Here is a 14,709-nt window from a genome sequence, read left to right as displayed (position 1 = left end):
AAAAAAAAAAAAATTAGCCAGGTGTGGTGGCAGGCGCCTGTAGTCCAGCTACTTGGGAGGCTTACGCAGGAGAATGGCATGAACCTGGGAGGCGGAGCTTGCAGTGAGCCAAGATCGCACCACTACACTCCAGCCTGGGCGACAGTGAGACTGTGTTTCAAAAAACAAAAAACAAAAACAAACAAAAAGGATTCTGAGAGGCAGGACAAGCAGCAGGAGGAAGTTGAGGTCACAGGGGCAAAACTTTGAAGATGCTAGCAAGATTTAGTTAAGGACCACAGGCACATATAGTTTTAGCTATATGGTATTCCATGATGACTTTTCCAAGAACAATTTTTGGGGAGGAGTGGCAGCACACTGAGGTGGCAAGTAACAAGAAGGTAGAGCCTGTCAGGACAGATGGCTTCAAGAGTTTGACTGGAGGGGAGGAAGGGGAGACTAGAGGGACTTGGGGTGTTGGGAGGTATCTAAAGGCAAGTGGCTTGTAAGTGCTTAATTGCTGGAAAGTAGGGGGAAGGAGCTTAGAAAGGGAACAGTAGCAAATGTGAAGGGGACTGCAGGACAGTGTGAGCCTCTTGGAAGCCTACTGGCAATCACAAGAGGGTGGCAACAGTGCCCCCAAGTGAGGGCACTGAAGAGCAAGTCCAAGGTGAAGTGGGACAAGGAGAATTGAGGCCTTCAAGTCAGGGTCTGTGCAGTCTGTAACCAGTCTTGGCACCACCATTTCTGTGCAGGCCGACTGAATCCAACTGACAGTCCCTGAAAAGGGTGAAGGCTCTCTTCTCTGGTCATGGGGCAGGGTCTACCCATAGACTTCTGGGAAGGCCAGATGTGAGGTAGGCCAGGGAGTTAATAGGTAATGCCCCCAAACAGCTCTCAACCCATAACTAATGGAGATTTGAGAATGAGTATCTCAGCTCCCCTTGCTCTTGGCGGCAGCAATAATGTAAGGCCTATGTTCTATGCTGGCTCCCAGAATCCCCAGCAAGATTTGGTACCAATTGCCCACAGTGGTAGCTTGCTTGATGACACTTCCTTTATTGGCTGCTTTCCTTGTCTCCTTGCCACTGCTGGTGTTTCTTGGCCTCACCTCTCATACTAACTATATGCATGTATATCTTTGTCCAGGTCTGCTTTGGGGAAACTAAGATAAGCACTGTCCATGAAAGGGGGACAAGGCAGTGAGCAGACACAGACAACTGCAAGGACCTCTTCCCACAGGTACCACTGACCTGTACAAATGGGCCCCCAGCTTGAAGACTTAGCTAATACTCTGAATGCTCAGAAGATAGGCAGGGCCAAGGTCTGGGCCTGATGTAGGTGGGCCCCTGTCACACCAGTTTGCTCTTGCTTGACCCCAGAGTTGGTTAGAGGCAAGCCCAGGATCCTTTTTTTTTTGAGACGGAGTCTCGCTCTCTCACTCAGGCTGGAGTGCGGTGGCCAGATCTCAGCTCACTGCAAGCTCCGCCTCCCGGGTTCACACCATTCTCCTGCCTCAGCCTCCCAAGTATCTGGGACTACAGGCGCCGCCATCTCGCCCGGCTAGTTTTTTGTAGTTTTTAGTAGAGACGGGGTTTCACTGTGTTAGCCAGGATGGTCTTGATTTCCTGACCTCGTGATCTGCCCATCCGGCCTCCCAAAGTGCTGGGATTACAGGCTTGAGCCACCGCGCCCGGCCTGCCCAGGATCCTAAACATGTATAGTTATAATATGCCTTGGGTCTCGGAGTAGTCCAGGTCTCTCAGGCCCTACGGGATGAGGCCAGAGTGACCCACTTGGGAGGTCCTCTGGTCTCTGACTCTTCCAGCACATCCTCTGCTCAGTATCACTCCCTTCAGGAATTCTCCCCACCCAGGTTTATAGAAGGGTCGGTACCTTCTGTTCCTCCATCCCCGCTAGCCTCAGTGTACACTGTAAGACCTATTCCTGCTTTATGCCCAGGTAAGGGCCACCCAGGCTGCCCCCACATGACAGAGGCCCAGGCCATGCCCCCAGTGGCCTCCAGGGGGCGCCGCCGGGAAGCCTGTCATTGGGCTCCTGGGAGCTCAGCGGAGGGGGGCAGGCGCCGGCCCCCCAAGCCCTCAGGTTCGGCTGGCCTGCTCTACATAGCCTGCGCACCCAGGCTGGGTAGGACTCAGAACTGCCCCTTGCCATACAAGTGTTGTGTCGCTCGCCGCTGCCTCATTTCTACTCCTGCCCGAGGTCGGACGCTAAATTCTGTCAGGCCCAGTGTCCACGTGTCCGTTTATCTGTTCGTTTGCGTGTGACCGTGGATCGGCACGCCCTGCTCCAGCTGCGGCATGTGCAGGGTTAAGGCGGGCGGAGGTTTCTCTGAGTCGCAGGGGGAGGGGGGCGAGGGGCGGACCTGGCCCAGCCCCGCCCCGCGCCGGAGCAGTGGAAGAGCCCCACCAGAGCCCGACTTCAGCCCCAGCCAGATCCGGCGTCAGCGGAGGCCGAACGGCGGACCCCTTGCCCTAGCTGCGTCGGAGCACCGGCGGGTGAGTCCCGCGGGAACAGCGCTCAAGGGAAGTTTGGGGCGCGGGGTGTAGACCCCAAGCGCGTTAGCCCAGACCCGCCCCCCACATCCTTGAACTGGAAGTTTGGGGCCAGGAGGCCCTCCTGCCAGGGGTCCAGGAGTGTAGCCCCCAAGAGAAAGGGGTGGCTGGAGAACTTGGGGATCTGCTGCGAGGGAACCCAGAAGTCCAGCTGCCCATTCCTGCTGGAAACGCCCTGGACTCTGACCCTGGAGTCCTGTGGTCATGAGATTCCCCCAACGGCCCTCCCACCCCACTTCTGGACACCAGGAAATCTGGCTTCTGGGGGGTTTGGAATGGGCAAACTCCTGTGGGGGACCTTGAGAGGAGATTGTGGAACCCTGGTGTGCAGTCCTTCCCCTAGTCTGAAACACAGCCTGACTCTGGCCTTTTACTGGTGGGAATGGTTTAACCCTGTGGAATGGCCCCCAGGATGTTGTAAGGATACTCTGGAGTCTGACCCCTGACAGTAGGCGTGGGGACCCCTAGGCTGTCCAGGGCACTCTGGAAGCCAGTAAGGGGAGGATATGTAGGACTCCCCTCATGCAGGACCAGTGTGAGGCTTGTTGAGAGGAAAGGAAGGGTCCTGGATGGAGAGTCCTGTTCTAGTCACCTTACTACCGCCCGCCTAGACCCAGATTTGACCCAGTTGCTGAGTGGTTAGGGTAGTGGGTGGGAAACTGAATCCTTCATGCCCCAATGGGAAAGGGGAAAGGCTCCTGGGTATCTGGGGTCCACCCTCCTTCCCACTCCAGGAGGGCCTCCACAGTGATGTACTAGCCAGAGGGATTGGGTTCTCCCCCTGCCTTTCCCACCAGTGATTTTGGGCTAGCCCTGCCCTCAGCTATGGGCTGCTTGTTTCCTGAGGGGATGGTCAGTGGCCCTGACCCTTGTTTTCCCTGTTTCCTCCAGGTGAAGGCAAGGTCCCTGGACTGGTCATATACCTCTTGTGGCCCTGGCAGAATCAAGATGAGGCCCTGTCATGCCTCCCTAGTGAGGCCTACAGTCTGAGCAGACAGCATGGCCTGCCATTGGCAGTGAACACCATGTCTGCAGGAGGTGGCCGGGCCTTTGCTTGGCAAGTGTTCCCCCCCATGCCCACTTGCCGGGTCTATAGCACAGTGGCACACCAAGATGGGCAGCTGCTGGTGTTAGGGGGTTGTGGCCGGGCTGGACTGCCCTTGGACACTGCTGAGACACTGGACATGGCCTCGCACACATGGCTGGCACTGGCACCCCTGCCCACTGCCCGGGCTGGAGCAGCTGCGGTAGTTCTGGGCAAGCAGGTGCTAGTGGTGGGTGGTGTGGATGAGGTCCAGAGCCCAGTAGCTGCTGTAGAGGCCTTCCTGATGGATGAGGGCCGCTGGGAGCGTCGGGCCACCCTGCCTCAAGCAGCCATGGGGGTTGCAACTGTGGAGAGAGGTGAGTGGCGTCCCAAGGAAGGCACTTCAGGTGCCCTAACACCTTTTATTATTTCCTGACTTAGTCCCTTACCCTTAGAGACTGGACGAGAGCTGTAATTTTTACATGGGTGCCCAGGATGTGGCCTCATCCCCTGTATCCTTTCCAGTCTAGCTTTGAGCTAGGCTTTCAGCAGCCTTCTATTAACTGCCTTTTCTGGCTAAGGTGGGAGGCAGAGCCCAAGCCAATCCCAGGATGATGGAGACCCCAGCCATGTTGTTGCCCCACTCCTCATTTCTAAGAGATGGGGGTGGGATGGCCTAATGACTCCCAGGGTTATAAATAGTCTGGGATTGGGGAGAGGAGTAGGGCCTCCGCTCAGAGCCTGTGCTTAGACTTCCTGCCCCACCCCCAACCCTTCCCACACACCAGAGAGCCTGATATGGACAAAGGCCAAATGACCTGGGATGGTTCCCATGGAAGTCCCCAGCTGACTGGCCCATTACCCCAAGGCCCCCAGACATATCATAGCTGCCTCTGAGGGTTTAACAGAGGGTGAGAGCCTACTCTAATGAAAGAGTGTCACACAGAGGTGCTGGCAGGGATCCTGGGGCAGAAGGCTTGTGGACAGTATCTTTACCCAGCAGACCCAAGCCATTCCTCTCCCAGCCCCATCTCCAACTCCAGCTGGTCCCCAATCCCCCTCCCCAGACTGAGCTCTGTGCTAAGCAGATTGATCCCCATGTTTCTCACCCCTGGCTTAAGCCATCCCCCCATCTTCCTCCCCGGGGGAGTCCCCACCTTCTGGCCTCCAGGTCTGACCACCAGCCCAGGCCAGCCCTGCTTGGATGCCAGACTCTGTTGCCATAGCGTCTCCAGGGAGACAGAGTCGGATTATAATTAGATCGGCTGCCTCCTGCTCTTTACTTGGAGGGGCCCTGGCCAGAGTAGGAATCCCAGCTCTCCCAACCCCCACTGCAGGCAGGTAGTAGAGTGTCTGTTCCTGGCGAGGGATGCCATAAACACATGGGTCTCCAGTCACCCCCAGGCCTTACCAGGGCAGCTGTCAGGGTGGGGTACCCTGGCAGGCTGGGGTACAATCTGAACTACTCTTTTCTATGCAGATGGTATGGTGTATGCTCTAGGGGGAATGGGCCCTGACACGGCCCCCCAGGCCCAGGTATGTGTGTATGAGCCCCGTCGGGACTGCTGGCTTTCGCTACCCTCCATGCCCACACCCTGCTATGGGGCCTCCACCTTCCTGCATGGGAACAAGATCTATGTCCTGGGTAAGGGCCTGGGGGATGTGGGAAAGGGGCTTAGAGTTTAGAAATCCTCATCCTCATAGGTTGGCTGGGATAGGGATCGGGCTCAGTCCAGGATGGCAGAACAAAATAAGCTTTGTTGGGGTGATCCATGCCTGCTCTGAGGCTCTGACCCCTGGTGGTCTTGCTGTGGTTGGAAAACCAAACCCCAGTATCTGAGGGACTGTAGGGTGGATGATTCATGTGCAAGTGTGCACACAGCAGGATATGGGAGGCTGAGGCAGGCAGATCAGCAACCTAGTGAGTAAGGAGCACACCAAGCCTCCCGGGCTCCTTCCCAGGTACCCCAATTCCATTGACAGGGGGCCGCCAGGGCAAGCTCCCGGTGACTGCTTTTGAAGCCTTTGATCTGGAGGCCCGTACATGGACCCGGCATCCAAGCCTACCCAGCCGTCGGGCCTTTGCTGGCTGTGCCATGGCTGAAGGCAGCGTCTTTAGCCTGGGTGGCCTGCAGCAGCCTGGGCCCCACAACTTCTACTCTCGCCCACACTTTGTCAACACTGTGGAGATGTTTGACCTGGAGCATGGTGAGCAGTGGCTGTCCTGGGCTGTCCTGCCACTCTCTGTGGGATGGAGGGGCATAGTGCATACATCACTAGATCTGACCTCCCCTCTCCTGCAGGGTCCTGGACCAAACTGCCCCGCAGCCTGCGCATGAGGGATAAGAGGGCAGACTTTGTGGTTGGGTCCCTTGGGGGCCACATTGTGGCCATTGGGGGCCTTGGTAAGTCTCTATGGGGCTGGGGAGAGGAGGGAGTCCCAAGACAGGCAAGAGTAGCCCCCAGCATGTGTCCCACCTTCTGCCCATCTCCAGGCACTCCAGGGGTCAGGGCTTTATGAGCTCTTTTCCCTATCTGTGAAGCAGGCAGGATGTGGTCTCCCTGGCCCAGCACTCAGGGTGTTCCTCAGTGACTGGGGGCTCTGTCAAGCACCAGCAAGGGTCTACGAGACAGCAGCAGGAGAAATGACCACTGTATGCACAGTCAAGAGGACATATAGAAACATGAATGAATGAACAAATGATGAACACAGGCAATGAAGAGCAAGGCACTGATAGCTCATCCTGGGGTGATACCTACTGGGCTGTTCTCTGGGCTCAGGGAGCAGAAGGGCCTGGAGTCCCTACAGCGTGTGCCTCTTACAGCCTTCTCTCTCCTTCTTGCAGGAAACCAGCCATGTCCTTTGGGCTCTGTGGAGAGCTTTAGCCTTGCAAGGAGGCGCTGGGAGGTATTGCCAGCCATGCCCACTGCCCGCTGCTCCTGCTCTAGTCTGCAGGCTGGGCCCCGGCTGTTTGTTATTGGGGGTGTGGCCCAGGGCCCCAGTCAAGCCGTGGAGGCACTATGTCTGCGTGATGGGGTCTGAAGGCCTGGTGGGAGCTGTCCACTGGAGCAGCTCATTGCCAGAGGCAGCTATTTCTATGGCTCCTTTCGCTGCTGAGGACACTCACTGTGGCTCTGTGGGATGAGAGAGGCACAAGGGTGAGCACTTCAGACACTGCCTTGGGGCCTTGGGTTAGGGGAGCCTTTGCCTTTAGTGCAGGACACACATATGCTTACACCTACCTTTATCACCATTCGTTCATGAATCATGCCTAGCTCCATCCTTGCCCTGGGACCTACTAGGCCTTCCATCCAACTGGGAAATGGGGAGAAGGAAAGCTGGCCTCATGTTCTTCAGGGTCAGTTCCTATCTGGAGTTGACCAGGCCCACCCCAGTTGCCATTCCTGAAAAATCCCAGCTGCCAGGCTGCCTTTAGGGTCCCTGTAGACCCAGAAGAGTTGAGAGGGTGGGGGACACAGAGAGAATAGAGAGGATGTGGGACCTGCCAGAGGGCCAGAGCGCAGGAGTTCAAGCAGAGGAATGCTGGCTTTGGGCCCTCTACACTGCTGGTTGTATGACCTTGGACAAGTCACTTCACCTCTCTGTGCCTCAGCATCCTCATCTATAAATGGGGATCTCTGAAACCTTCCTACCCTACCTACCTCACAGGGCTGTTGTGAGGACCCAGGGAGTTTGGATGTGGAAGTAAAAGTGCTGCTAAAACCTAGTGTGTGGACCCTGGTGTGAACTCCCTTGTTGCTTCCACTGCCCCTGTCTGCCTTTGGGGGTCTCAATGCTCCTAGGGATGAGGGTCCAGAAGGAGCCTCTTGGATCTGGTCGGTGTTCCCAAAGTGATTTGGTATTTCTGTTCCATCTAAGCCTGAGCTTACTCTTTGGCAACATGTGATGACAGCACCTACTTACTGTCATGGAGATTAGAGAGCACTAGGACAGTAAGGAAGGGCTGTCACATGTCACCAAAGGATGGCGGGATAGGATGACCAGAGAAGTGCTCAGAAAACAACAATAAAATACCACAGGGTTAGGAAGACGTCCAGATCCAAGTTACAGAGTGTCTCCTTAGGGTCTCTGCTCACCCCCACAGAGAGGGGTGGTTCAGTGGGTTTTGTGGCCCAGGGCAGTCTCCTTCTGCCTCAGCTGTGGGGCAGCCGTCTCTTGGACAGGACTGTGTGGCCACCCTCGAAGGCAGCTGCCTCCTGAGAAAGCTGCCAACTCTTCCTTCTTCCAGCTTTTGTTGCCTGCTAGTACAGGTCTCTGGGGTCTGCTTTCCCCATAGCTACACTGAATACTTGGCCTGCTTCCCCAATGATGCCTTTCATTCTAGGGTGAAGCACCTAGAAAGTCAGCGGCCCACAGGACATTTGCTCATTGTCTGGCAAGCTGGCAGAGGAGACCAACACAGAGACGTCTCTGTTTGGGGGAATAGGCTGTTTCCCAGAGGAGAAAGGTTGTGGGGAAGATAGTCACTCTGCTGCCTTCATAAGGAGCCCTCCCTCAGTGTCACCCCCTCCACCCTACCACCTGCTCTGTCCTGACTTCAATTTAGGCTGGGGACTGCCCTCTAATCTTCCTCTCTACAGCTGGGTTTGCTGCAAGAACAGAGTAGTACTTGGGACCCTGGAACCCACCTGCTGTGGCTATGGCAACCCTCCTGACTCTTAACCTCCTGCAGGCCTTACCCTTTCTCACTTAGTGGCAGGGATCCCAGAGCAGCACCTCCCATGCCCAACACACAAACACCATGGGCACAAGTGCCATGGGAGACAGGCATAGGACCTGGCACCCATTACTACTTTTCAGCCTCTTGGGCTGCATCCCATTGTGGGCTGCAAGCACAGAGAGGCTGCTGTGTCAGCTGTCCTTGTTTAATGCTCTGGACCAGTTTAGACACTCAGAGACCCCAGCATGAAGGTAGTGCTGCAGCAGCTTGGGTCTTGGGATCACTGGGAGGTCAGGCAGTATGTCTGTGACTGGCGCCTGGGGCCCTACCTTGTAACTGCCACAGTGGCCACCCCGGGATGGGTAGCAGAAGTTCTGCTGGTAGGTGGTCCTGGCATGGGAAGGCTGGACCTGCACAAAATGGACGAGGCGCTGGGGGAGGCCACTGAGTCCTGGGCCTGGTCGGAAATCGGCCTGGTAAGAAGATTCCAGGGGCCCTTGCTGGCGCAACTCTATCTCACAGGGTGCCCAGCGCAGGAAGGTGTGCCGCTGCCACAGGCGCTCCAGGTCCTTCCGCCTTCCAATTCCCTGCAGCAGGCAGTAGGGGCCCTCCTCAACGGTACGGGCCATTGGCCCATATTCCTGGCACCAAGCACCTTCTTGGACCCCTCCTAACCCCAAGTCTGCTTGGTGATGCCTGTCCTAGGCCTGGCTGTCTTGGCCTGTACCCTGGCCTCCTTGGCCTGTCTCCCCAGTGATGTCTTTCATTCTAAGGTGAAGCACCCAGAAAGTTAGTGGCCCACAGGATACTTGCACATTGTCTGGCAAGCTGGCAGAGGAAACCAACATAGAGATGTCTCTGTTTGGGGGAATAGGCTGTTTCCCAGAGGAAAAAGTTTGTGGGGGAAGATAGCCACTCCTCTGCCTTCATAAGGAGCCCTCCCTCAGTGTCATCCCCTCCACCCTACCACCTGCTCTGTCCAGACTTCAACCTAGGCTGGGGGACTGCTTGCCATTCTTCCTCTCTTTGGCACTCACTTTGTCAAAGGAAGTACGGTTGTCATGCTTGGAGAAGAAGTGTTGCTGCGCCGGCTCCTTGAAAGATAGTGAGAAAGAAAGTGAATAGGGAAAATGATGCTTATTTACCCACCCTTACCCAGATCACTGCCTCAGGGTCCCTAATGGAGGGAAGTCGCCAGGAGCCACTGCCCCTAAGCTGCTAAACTGCCAACAGACAGAGGGCAGAGACAATTAAAGCAACACTTCATCTCAACCTGGGACTTGCCCTGAAGCAGAAGACCATGGAACCCTTATTGAGGAAGGTCCTCAATAAGGAGGCATCTGCCAGGACATCCTCCCATCAGGGGAGCAGTGGCTGAGTTTCAAGCTGGGCCTTAACTCTTGATTGCCCAGGACTTGAGTCCTCTCCTCCCCTGCATCCACACTTATTCCCCCATCAACATACCCAGACTCTTGGCCCTAAATGCCATCTGAAAACTGAAATTTCTATCTCCAGCTCAAACTTTCTCCTGAACTCTGGGCTCAGTAGACAACTGCCTACTGCACATCTCCATGTAAATGCCCAATTGGGCATCTCCAAACATATGACTGAGCTTTGGGTCATCCCAGACACACTCTACCTACAGCCTCCCCCAGCTCAGACCATGGCAGCCAGATCCTGTCAAACACCTTGAGTCCCCTTGATTCTCTTCTCTCATACCCCACATTGAATGTGCCAGTATCCTGTTGATACTGTGGTCAAAATGTGCCCAGGACCAGACCACACCTCAGCATGCCCACTGTTTTCCTCTATCCAAGCCACATTCCTCTCTTGCCTGAATTATTGCAAGAGCTTCCTGCCTGGTGTCCCTGCTTTCAAACTTGCCCCTCCAGTCTGTTATCCACTTAGCAGCCAGCATATCTCTGTTAGTACATAAATGAGAGCACATCTCATTTGCTGAAAATTCGCAACAGTTCCTCCTATTTGTGGTAGCCAAAGTCATCATAGTGGTCTGTGAGACCCACACGATATTGGTCCTTCTGTTACCTCCAGCCACACTGATTTCCCTACTGCGCCTCAGGCATACCAGGTGCTCCCACTTAGGGCTTTGCACCACCTGTTCCTTCTCCTGGCCAGATAATTCCCTCACACCTCCCTCTTCCTTCCTTAAGCACTAGGCCAATAGTTCCATCACTCTAACCGTGCATTTTTCACCTGCTAACATACTATATTATTCTGTATGATGTTCCCCCCACCGATTAGAACATCGCATGCCCCGCCATTAGAACATAAGCTTCTTGTGGGCAAAGGCAGTCTGTCTTGCTCATTATCTATAACTCCAGCACTGCTCAATAAATGTTGCTGTTAAATCAATAAACAGGCTGGGCACGGTGGCTCACACCTGTAATCCCAGCACTTTGGGAGGCCGAGGCAGAAGTTTGAGGTCGGAAGTTTGAGACCAGCCCGGCCAACATACTGAAACCCTGTTTCTACTAAAAATACAAAAATTAGGCTGGGTGTGGTGGCTTACGCCTGTAATCCCAGCACTTTGGGAGGCCGAGGCGGGCAGATCACTTGAGGTCGGAGTTCAAGACCAACCTGGCCAACATAGTGAAACCCCGTCTCTACTAAAACACACAAAAAAATTAGCTGGGTGTGGTGATGTCTGGCTGTAATCCCAGCTACTCAGGAGGCTGAAGCGGGATAATTGTTTAAACCTGGGAGACAGAAGTTGCAGCGAGCCGAGATCACACCATTGCACTCCAGCCTGGGCGACAGGAAAAAAAAAAAAAAAAAATTAATGAACAGAGACAGAAGGTCCTGGCCCCAGGGAATTTACTTTGGCTCAGTTGGAGCTAGAGCCTTGCTCCACTCCCAGGCAGAGAAAGACCATCTCTTAGGCCTCCAGGCTTCAGCAGGAATCTGTCCCAAGACTACCTTCTTGCCTTTGTGACTGACTTCTGCCCTCAGAGCCATACCCTCTCCAGCCACTCAGTTTCTCCTGCTGTAGACCTGAAGTGGCCAGATCTGGTGAGGTCAGGCTTGGCTGGCTTGGGAGTATAGGTAATGGCTGACAGCAGGTCCCCAGATAAAATCCATTCTAGATCCCTGAGCCAGAATCTTCAGGGTAGAGCTTATTGTATGTGTGTTTAAGAGTTCCCTTTTTAGAACCACCTGCCTTAGACAGTTCGATGGTAGTCTTCAAGCAGAATGAAAACTCTAAGAAGGTGGGAAGCTTTCATTCCTCAAAATGCAAGCTAAGGCTGGGCACAATGGCTCACGCCTATAATCCCAGCAGTTTGGGTGGCAGAGGCAGGTAGATCACTTGAGGCCAAGAGTTCGAGACCAGCCTGGCCAGCATGGTGAAACCTCGTCTCTACTAAAAATACAAAAATTAGCTGGGTGTGGCGGCGGGTGCCTGTGATCCCAGCTACCTGGGAGGCCGAGGCAGGAGAATTGCTTGAACTTGGGTGGCAGAGGTTGCAGTGAGCTGAAATCTTGCCACTGCACTCCAGGCTTGGCAACAGAGGGAGACTCTGTCTCCAAAAAAAAAGAAAAAAAAAAAAAGCAAGCTGAGGCTGAGTGCAGTGGCTCACACCCATAATCCCAGGACTTTGAGAGACCAAGGAGGAAGGATTGCTTGATCCTAGGAGTTCAAGACCAGCCCAGGCAGCATGGCAAGGCTCCCCCGGGCAGCGTGGCAAGGCTCCCAGATACTGTCTCTACAAAAAATAAAAAAAACGCCAGGCATGGTGTTGCATACCTGTGGTCCCAGCAACTAATAAGGCTGAAGTGGAAGGATCACTTGAACTTAAGAGGTCAAGGGTGCAGCCAGGCGCAGTGGCTCATGCCTGTAATCCCAGCACTTCGGGAGGTCGAGGCGGGTGGATCACGAGGTCAGGAGATTGAGACCATCCTGGCTAACACAGTGAAACCCCGTCTCTACTAAAAAATAGAAAAAATTAGCTGGGCTTGGTGGCGGGCACCTGTAGTCCCAGCTACTCGGGAGGCTGGGGCAGGAGAATGGTGTGAACCTGGGAGGTGGAGCTTGCAGTGAGCCAAGATTGAGCCACTGCACTCCAGCGTGGGTGACAGAGCGAGATTCTGTCTCAAAAAAAAAAAAAAAGAGATCAAGAGTGCAATGAGCCATGATCGTGCCACTGCAAACCAAGCTACAGACTGGGAGAAAATATTTATAAACCATATATCCAACAGAGGACTAGAAAATATAAGGAACCCTCTCAACTCAACAGTAAAATCACAGTCTAATTAGAAAATGGGCAAACGTGAAGACATCTAACTAAAGAAGATATACAGAGGACAAATAACACATGAAAAGATATTCATCATTAAACATCAGGGAAATGCAAATTAAAACCACAATAAAATATCACTACACATCTATCAGAATGGCTCCAGTTGAAAATAGAGACAACACCAGGTATTGGTGAGAATGCAGAGAAACCAGATCATTCATGCCTTGCTGGTGGGAATATAAAATGATAAAGCCACTCTCGAAAACAGTTTGGCAGTTTCTTTTAAAAACTAAACATGTGGAGTAGTCCAGGTTGAAAATGGCGGCAGTTGGTATGTCCTGGGTTTCTTGGCTGCTGGGTCGGTCCGGCCCACAGCTGGGGTGGCCTATGTCGAGTGGCGCCAATGGCGAAGAGGGATCAGCTCGCATGTGGAAGACCCTCACCTTCTTTGTCGCGCTCCCTAGTGTGGCAGTCAGCATGCTGAATGTGTACCTGAAGTCACACCACGGAGAGCACGAGAGACCCGAATTCATCGCCTACCCTCATCTCCGCATCAGGACCAAGCCGTTTCCCTGGGGAGATGGTAACCATACTCTATTCCATAACCCTCATGTGAATCCACCTCCAACTGGCTACGAAGATGAATAAAGAGAATCTGGACCACTACCTGGGCACCAGGGACCACAGCACTGGTTTGGACCATTACTCTGCACATGGACCAGAAAAAGTATACGGGACCTTAAGCTCATCTTCTTGTATCAAATGATGACTGGTATACTGGTCTTCCATCCCTTTGCTTGTGGCAGGAGATGGCTTAAATAAATAACTTAAACTTAAAAACAAACAAACAAACAAAAAACTAAACATGTGGCCGGGAGTGGCGGCTCATGCCTGTAATCCCAGCACTTTGGGAGGCCGAGGTAGGTGAATCATGAGGTCAGGAGTTCAAGACCAGCCTGGCCAAGATGGTGAAACCCCATCTCCACTGAAAAATACAAAAAAAAAAAAAAAAATTAGCCAGGCGTGGTGGCAGCCTCCTGTAATCCCAGCTACTCGGGAGGCTGAGGCAGGAGAATTGCTTGAACCTGGGAGGTGGAGGTTGCAGTGAGCCAAGATGGTGCCACTGCACTACAGCCTGGGTTATAGAGTGAGACTCCATCTCAAAAAACAAACAAACAAAACAACAACAACAACAAAAATACTAAACATGCAGCCAGTCTTGGTGGCTCATATCTGTAATCCCAGCACTTTGGTAGGCTGAGGTGGGTGGATTACCTGAGGTCAGGAGTTCAAGACCAGCCTGGCCAACATGGTGAAACCCTGTGTCTACTAAAAATACAAAAATTAGCCAGGCGTGGTGGCACACACCTGTAATCCTAGCTACACAGGAGGCTGAGGCTGGAGAACTGCTTGAGCCCGGGGGGCGGAGGTTGCAGTGAGCCGCGATTGTGCCATTGCCCTCCAGCCTGGCTGACAGAGCAACACTCTGTCTCAAAAACAAAATAAAATAAAACAAAACAAAACAATAACACTAAACATGCAACTACTACATGACCCAGCAATTGTATTCTGGGAATTTATCCCAGAGACAAAAACTTATGTTCGACCAAAAATTTATACACAAATATTCTTAAAAGCTTTACTTGTATGAGCCAAAAACTGGAATCAGGTCAGATATCCTTTAACAGATGAATGATTAAACAAACTGGTTAAGTTGGTACCAAGGAATACTACTCAGTAATGAAAATAAATGTATTACTGATACACACAATAATTTGGATGAATCTCTAGGATATTCTGCAAAAATAGTCTCCAAAGGGTGCATATTGTATTATTCTATTTACATAACTGTTCTTGAGACAGGGTCTCACTTTGTTGCCAGGCTGGAGTGCAGTGACACAATCATGGCTCACTTCAGCCTTGACCTCCTGGGCTCAAGCAATCCTTCTACCTCAGCCTCCTGAGTAGCTGGTACCACAGGCGCATGCCACCATGCCTGGCTAATTGTTTAACTGTTTTTTAGACATGAGTTCTCATTATATTGCCCAGGCTGATCTTGAACTCTTGGGCTCAAGCAATCCTCCTGCCTTGGCCTCCCGAAAGTGCTGGGATTAGAGGCATGAGCTGTGCCCAGCTTTATATAACATTTTAATTTAATTTAATTATTTTTTTGAGACAGAGTCTCACTGTGT

General features: G+C 53.1%; 2 protein-coding genes and 1 pseudogene across 3 annotated transcripts; 2 read left to right on the top strand and 1 right to left on the bottom strand.

Annotated features, from left to right (window-relative positions):
- The first annotated feature begins 1,692 nt into the window (after positions 1-1,692).
- KLHDC8B (kelch domain containing 8B) lies at positions 1,693-7,307 on the top strand. Its single transcript, XM_023231724.2, has 6 exons — positions 1,693-2,498; positions 3,447-3,956; positions 5,060-5,224; positions 5,563-5,787; positions 5,883-5,984; positions 6,426-7,307. The coding sequence occupies exons 2-6, from the start codon at positions 3,581-3,583 to the stop codon at positions 6,620-6,622; spliced, it is 1,065 nt and encodes a 354-aa protein (XP_023087492.1). The 5' UTR covers positions 1,693-2,498; positions 3,447-3,580; the 3' UTR covers positions 6,623-7,307.
- A 1,145-nt stretch (positions 7,308-8,452) lies between these two features.
- C2H3orf84 (chromosome 2 C3orf84 homolog) lies at positions 8,453-11,237 on the bottom strand. Its single transcript, XM_023231740.2, has 3 exons — positions 11,199-11,237; positions 9,299-9,355; positions 8,453-8,869 (listed from the first exon to the last, which is right to left on the bottom strand). The coding sequence occupies exons 1-3, from the start codon at positions 11,235-11,237 to the stop codon at positions 8,453-8,455; spliced, it is 513 nt and encodes a 170-aa protein (XP_023087508.1).
- Positions 11,238-12,562: 1,325 nt separating this feature from the next.
- LOC111555499 lies at positions 12,563-13,357 on the top strand (annotated as a pseudogene). Its single transcript, XR_002735552.1, has one exon. The product of XR_002735552.1 is annotated as a cytochrome c oxidase subunit 6A1, mitochondrial pseudogene (transcript).
- Positions 13,358-14,709: the final 1,352 nt, after the last annotated feature.

Source organism: Piliocolobus tephrosceles, chromosome 2 (assembly GCF_002776525.5).
Source record: "Piliocolobus tephrosceles isolate RC106 chromosome 2, ASM277652v3, whole genome shotgun sequence".
In the NCBI taxonomy this organism is placed as follows: Eukaryota; Metazoa; Chordata; class Mammalia; order Primates; family Cercopithecidae; genus Piliocolobus; species Piliocolobus tephrosceles.
Note: the sequence above shows the minus strand (reverse complement) of the source record. Positions and strands in the feature narration are given on the sequence as shown.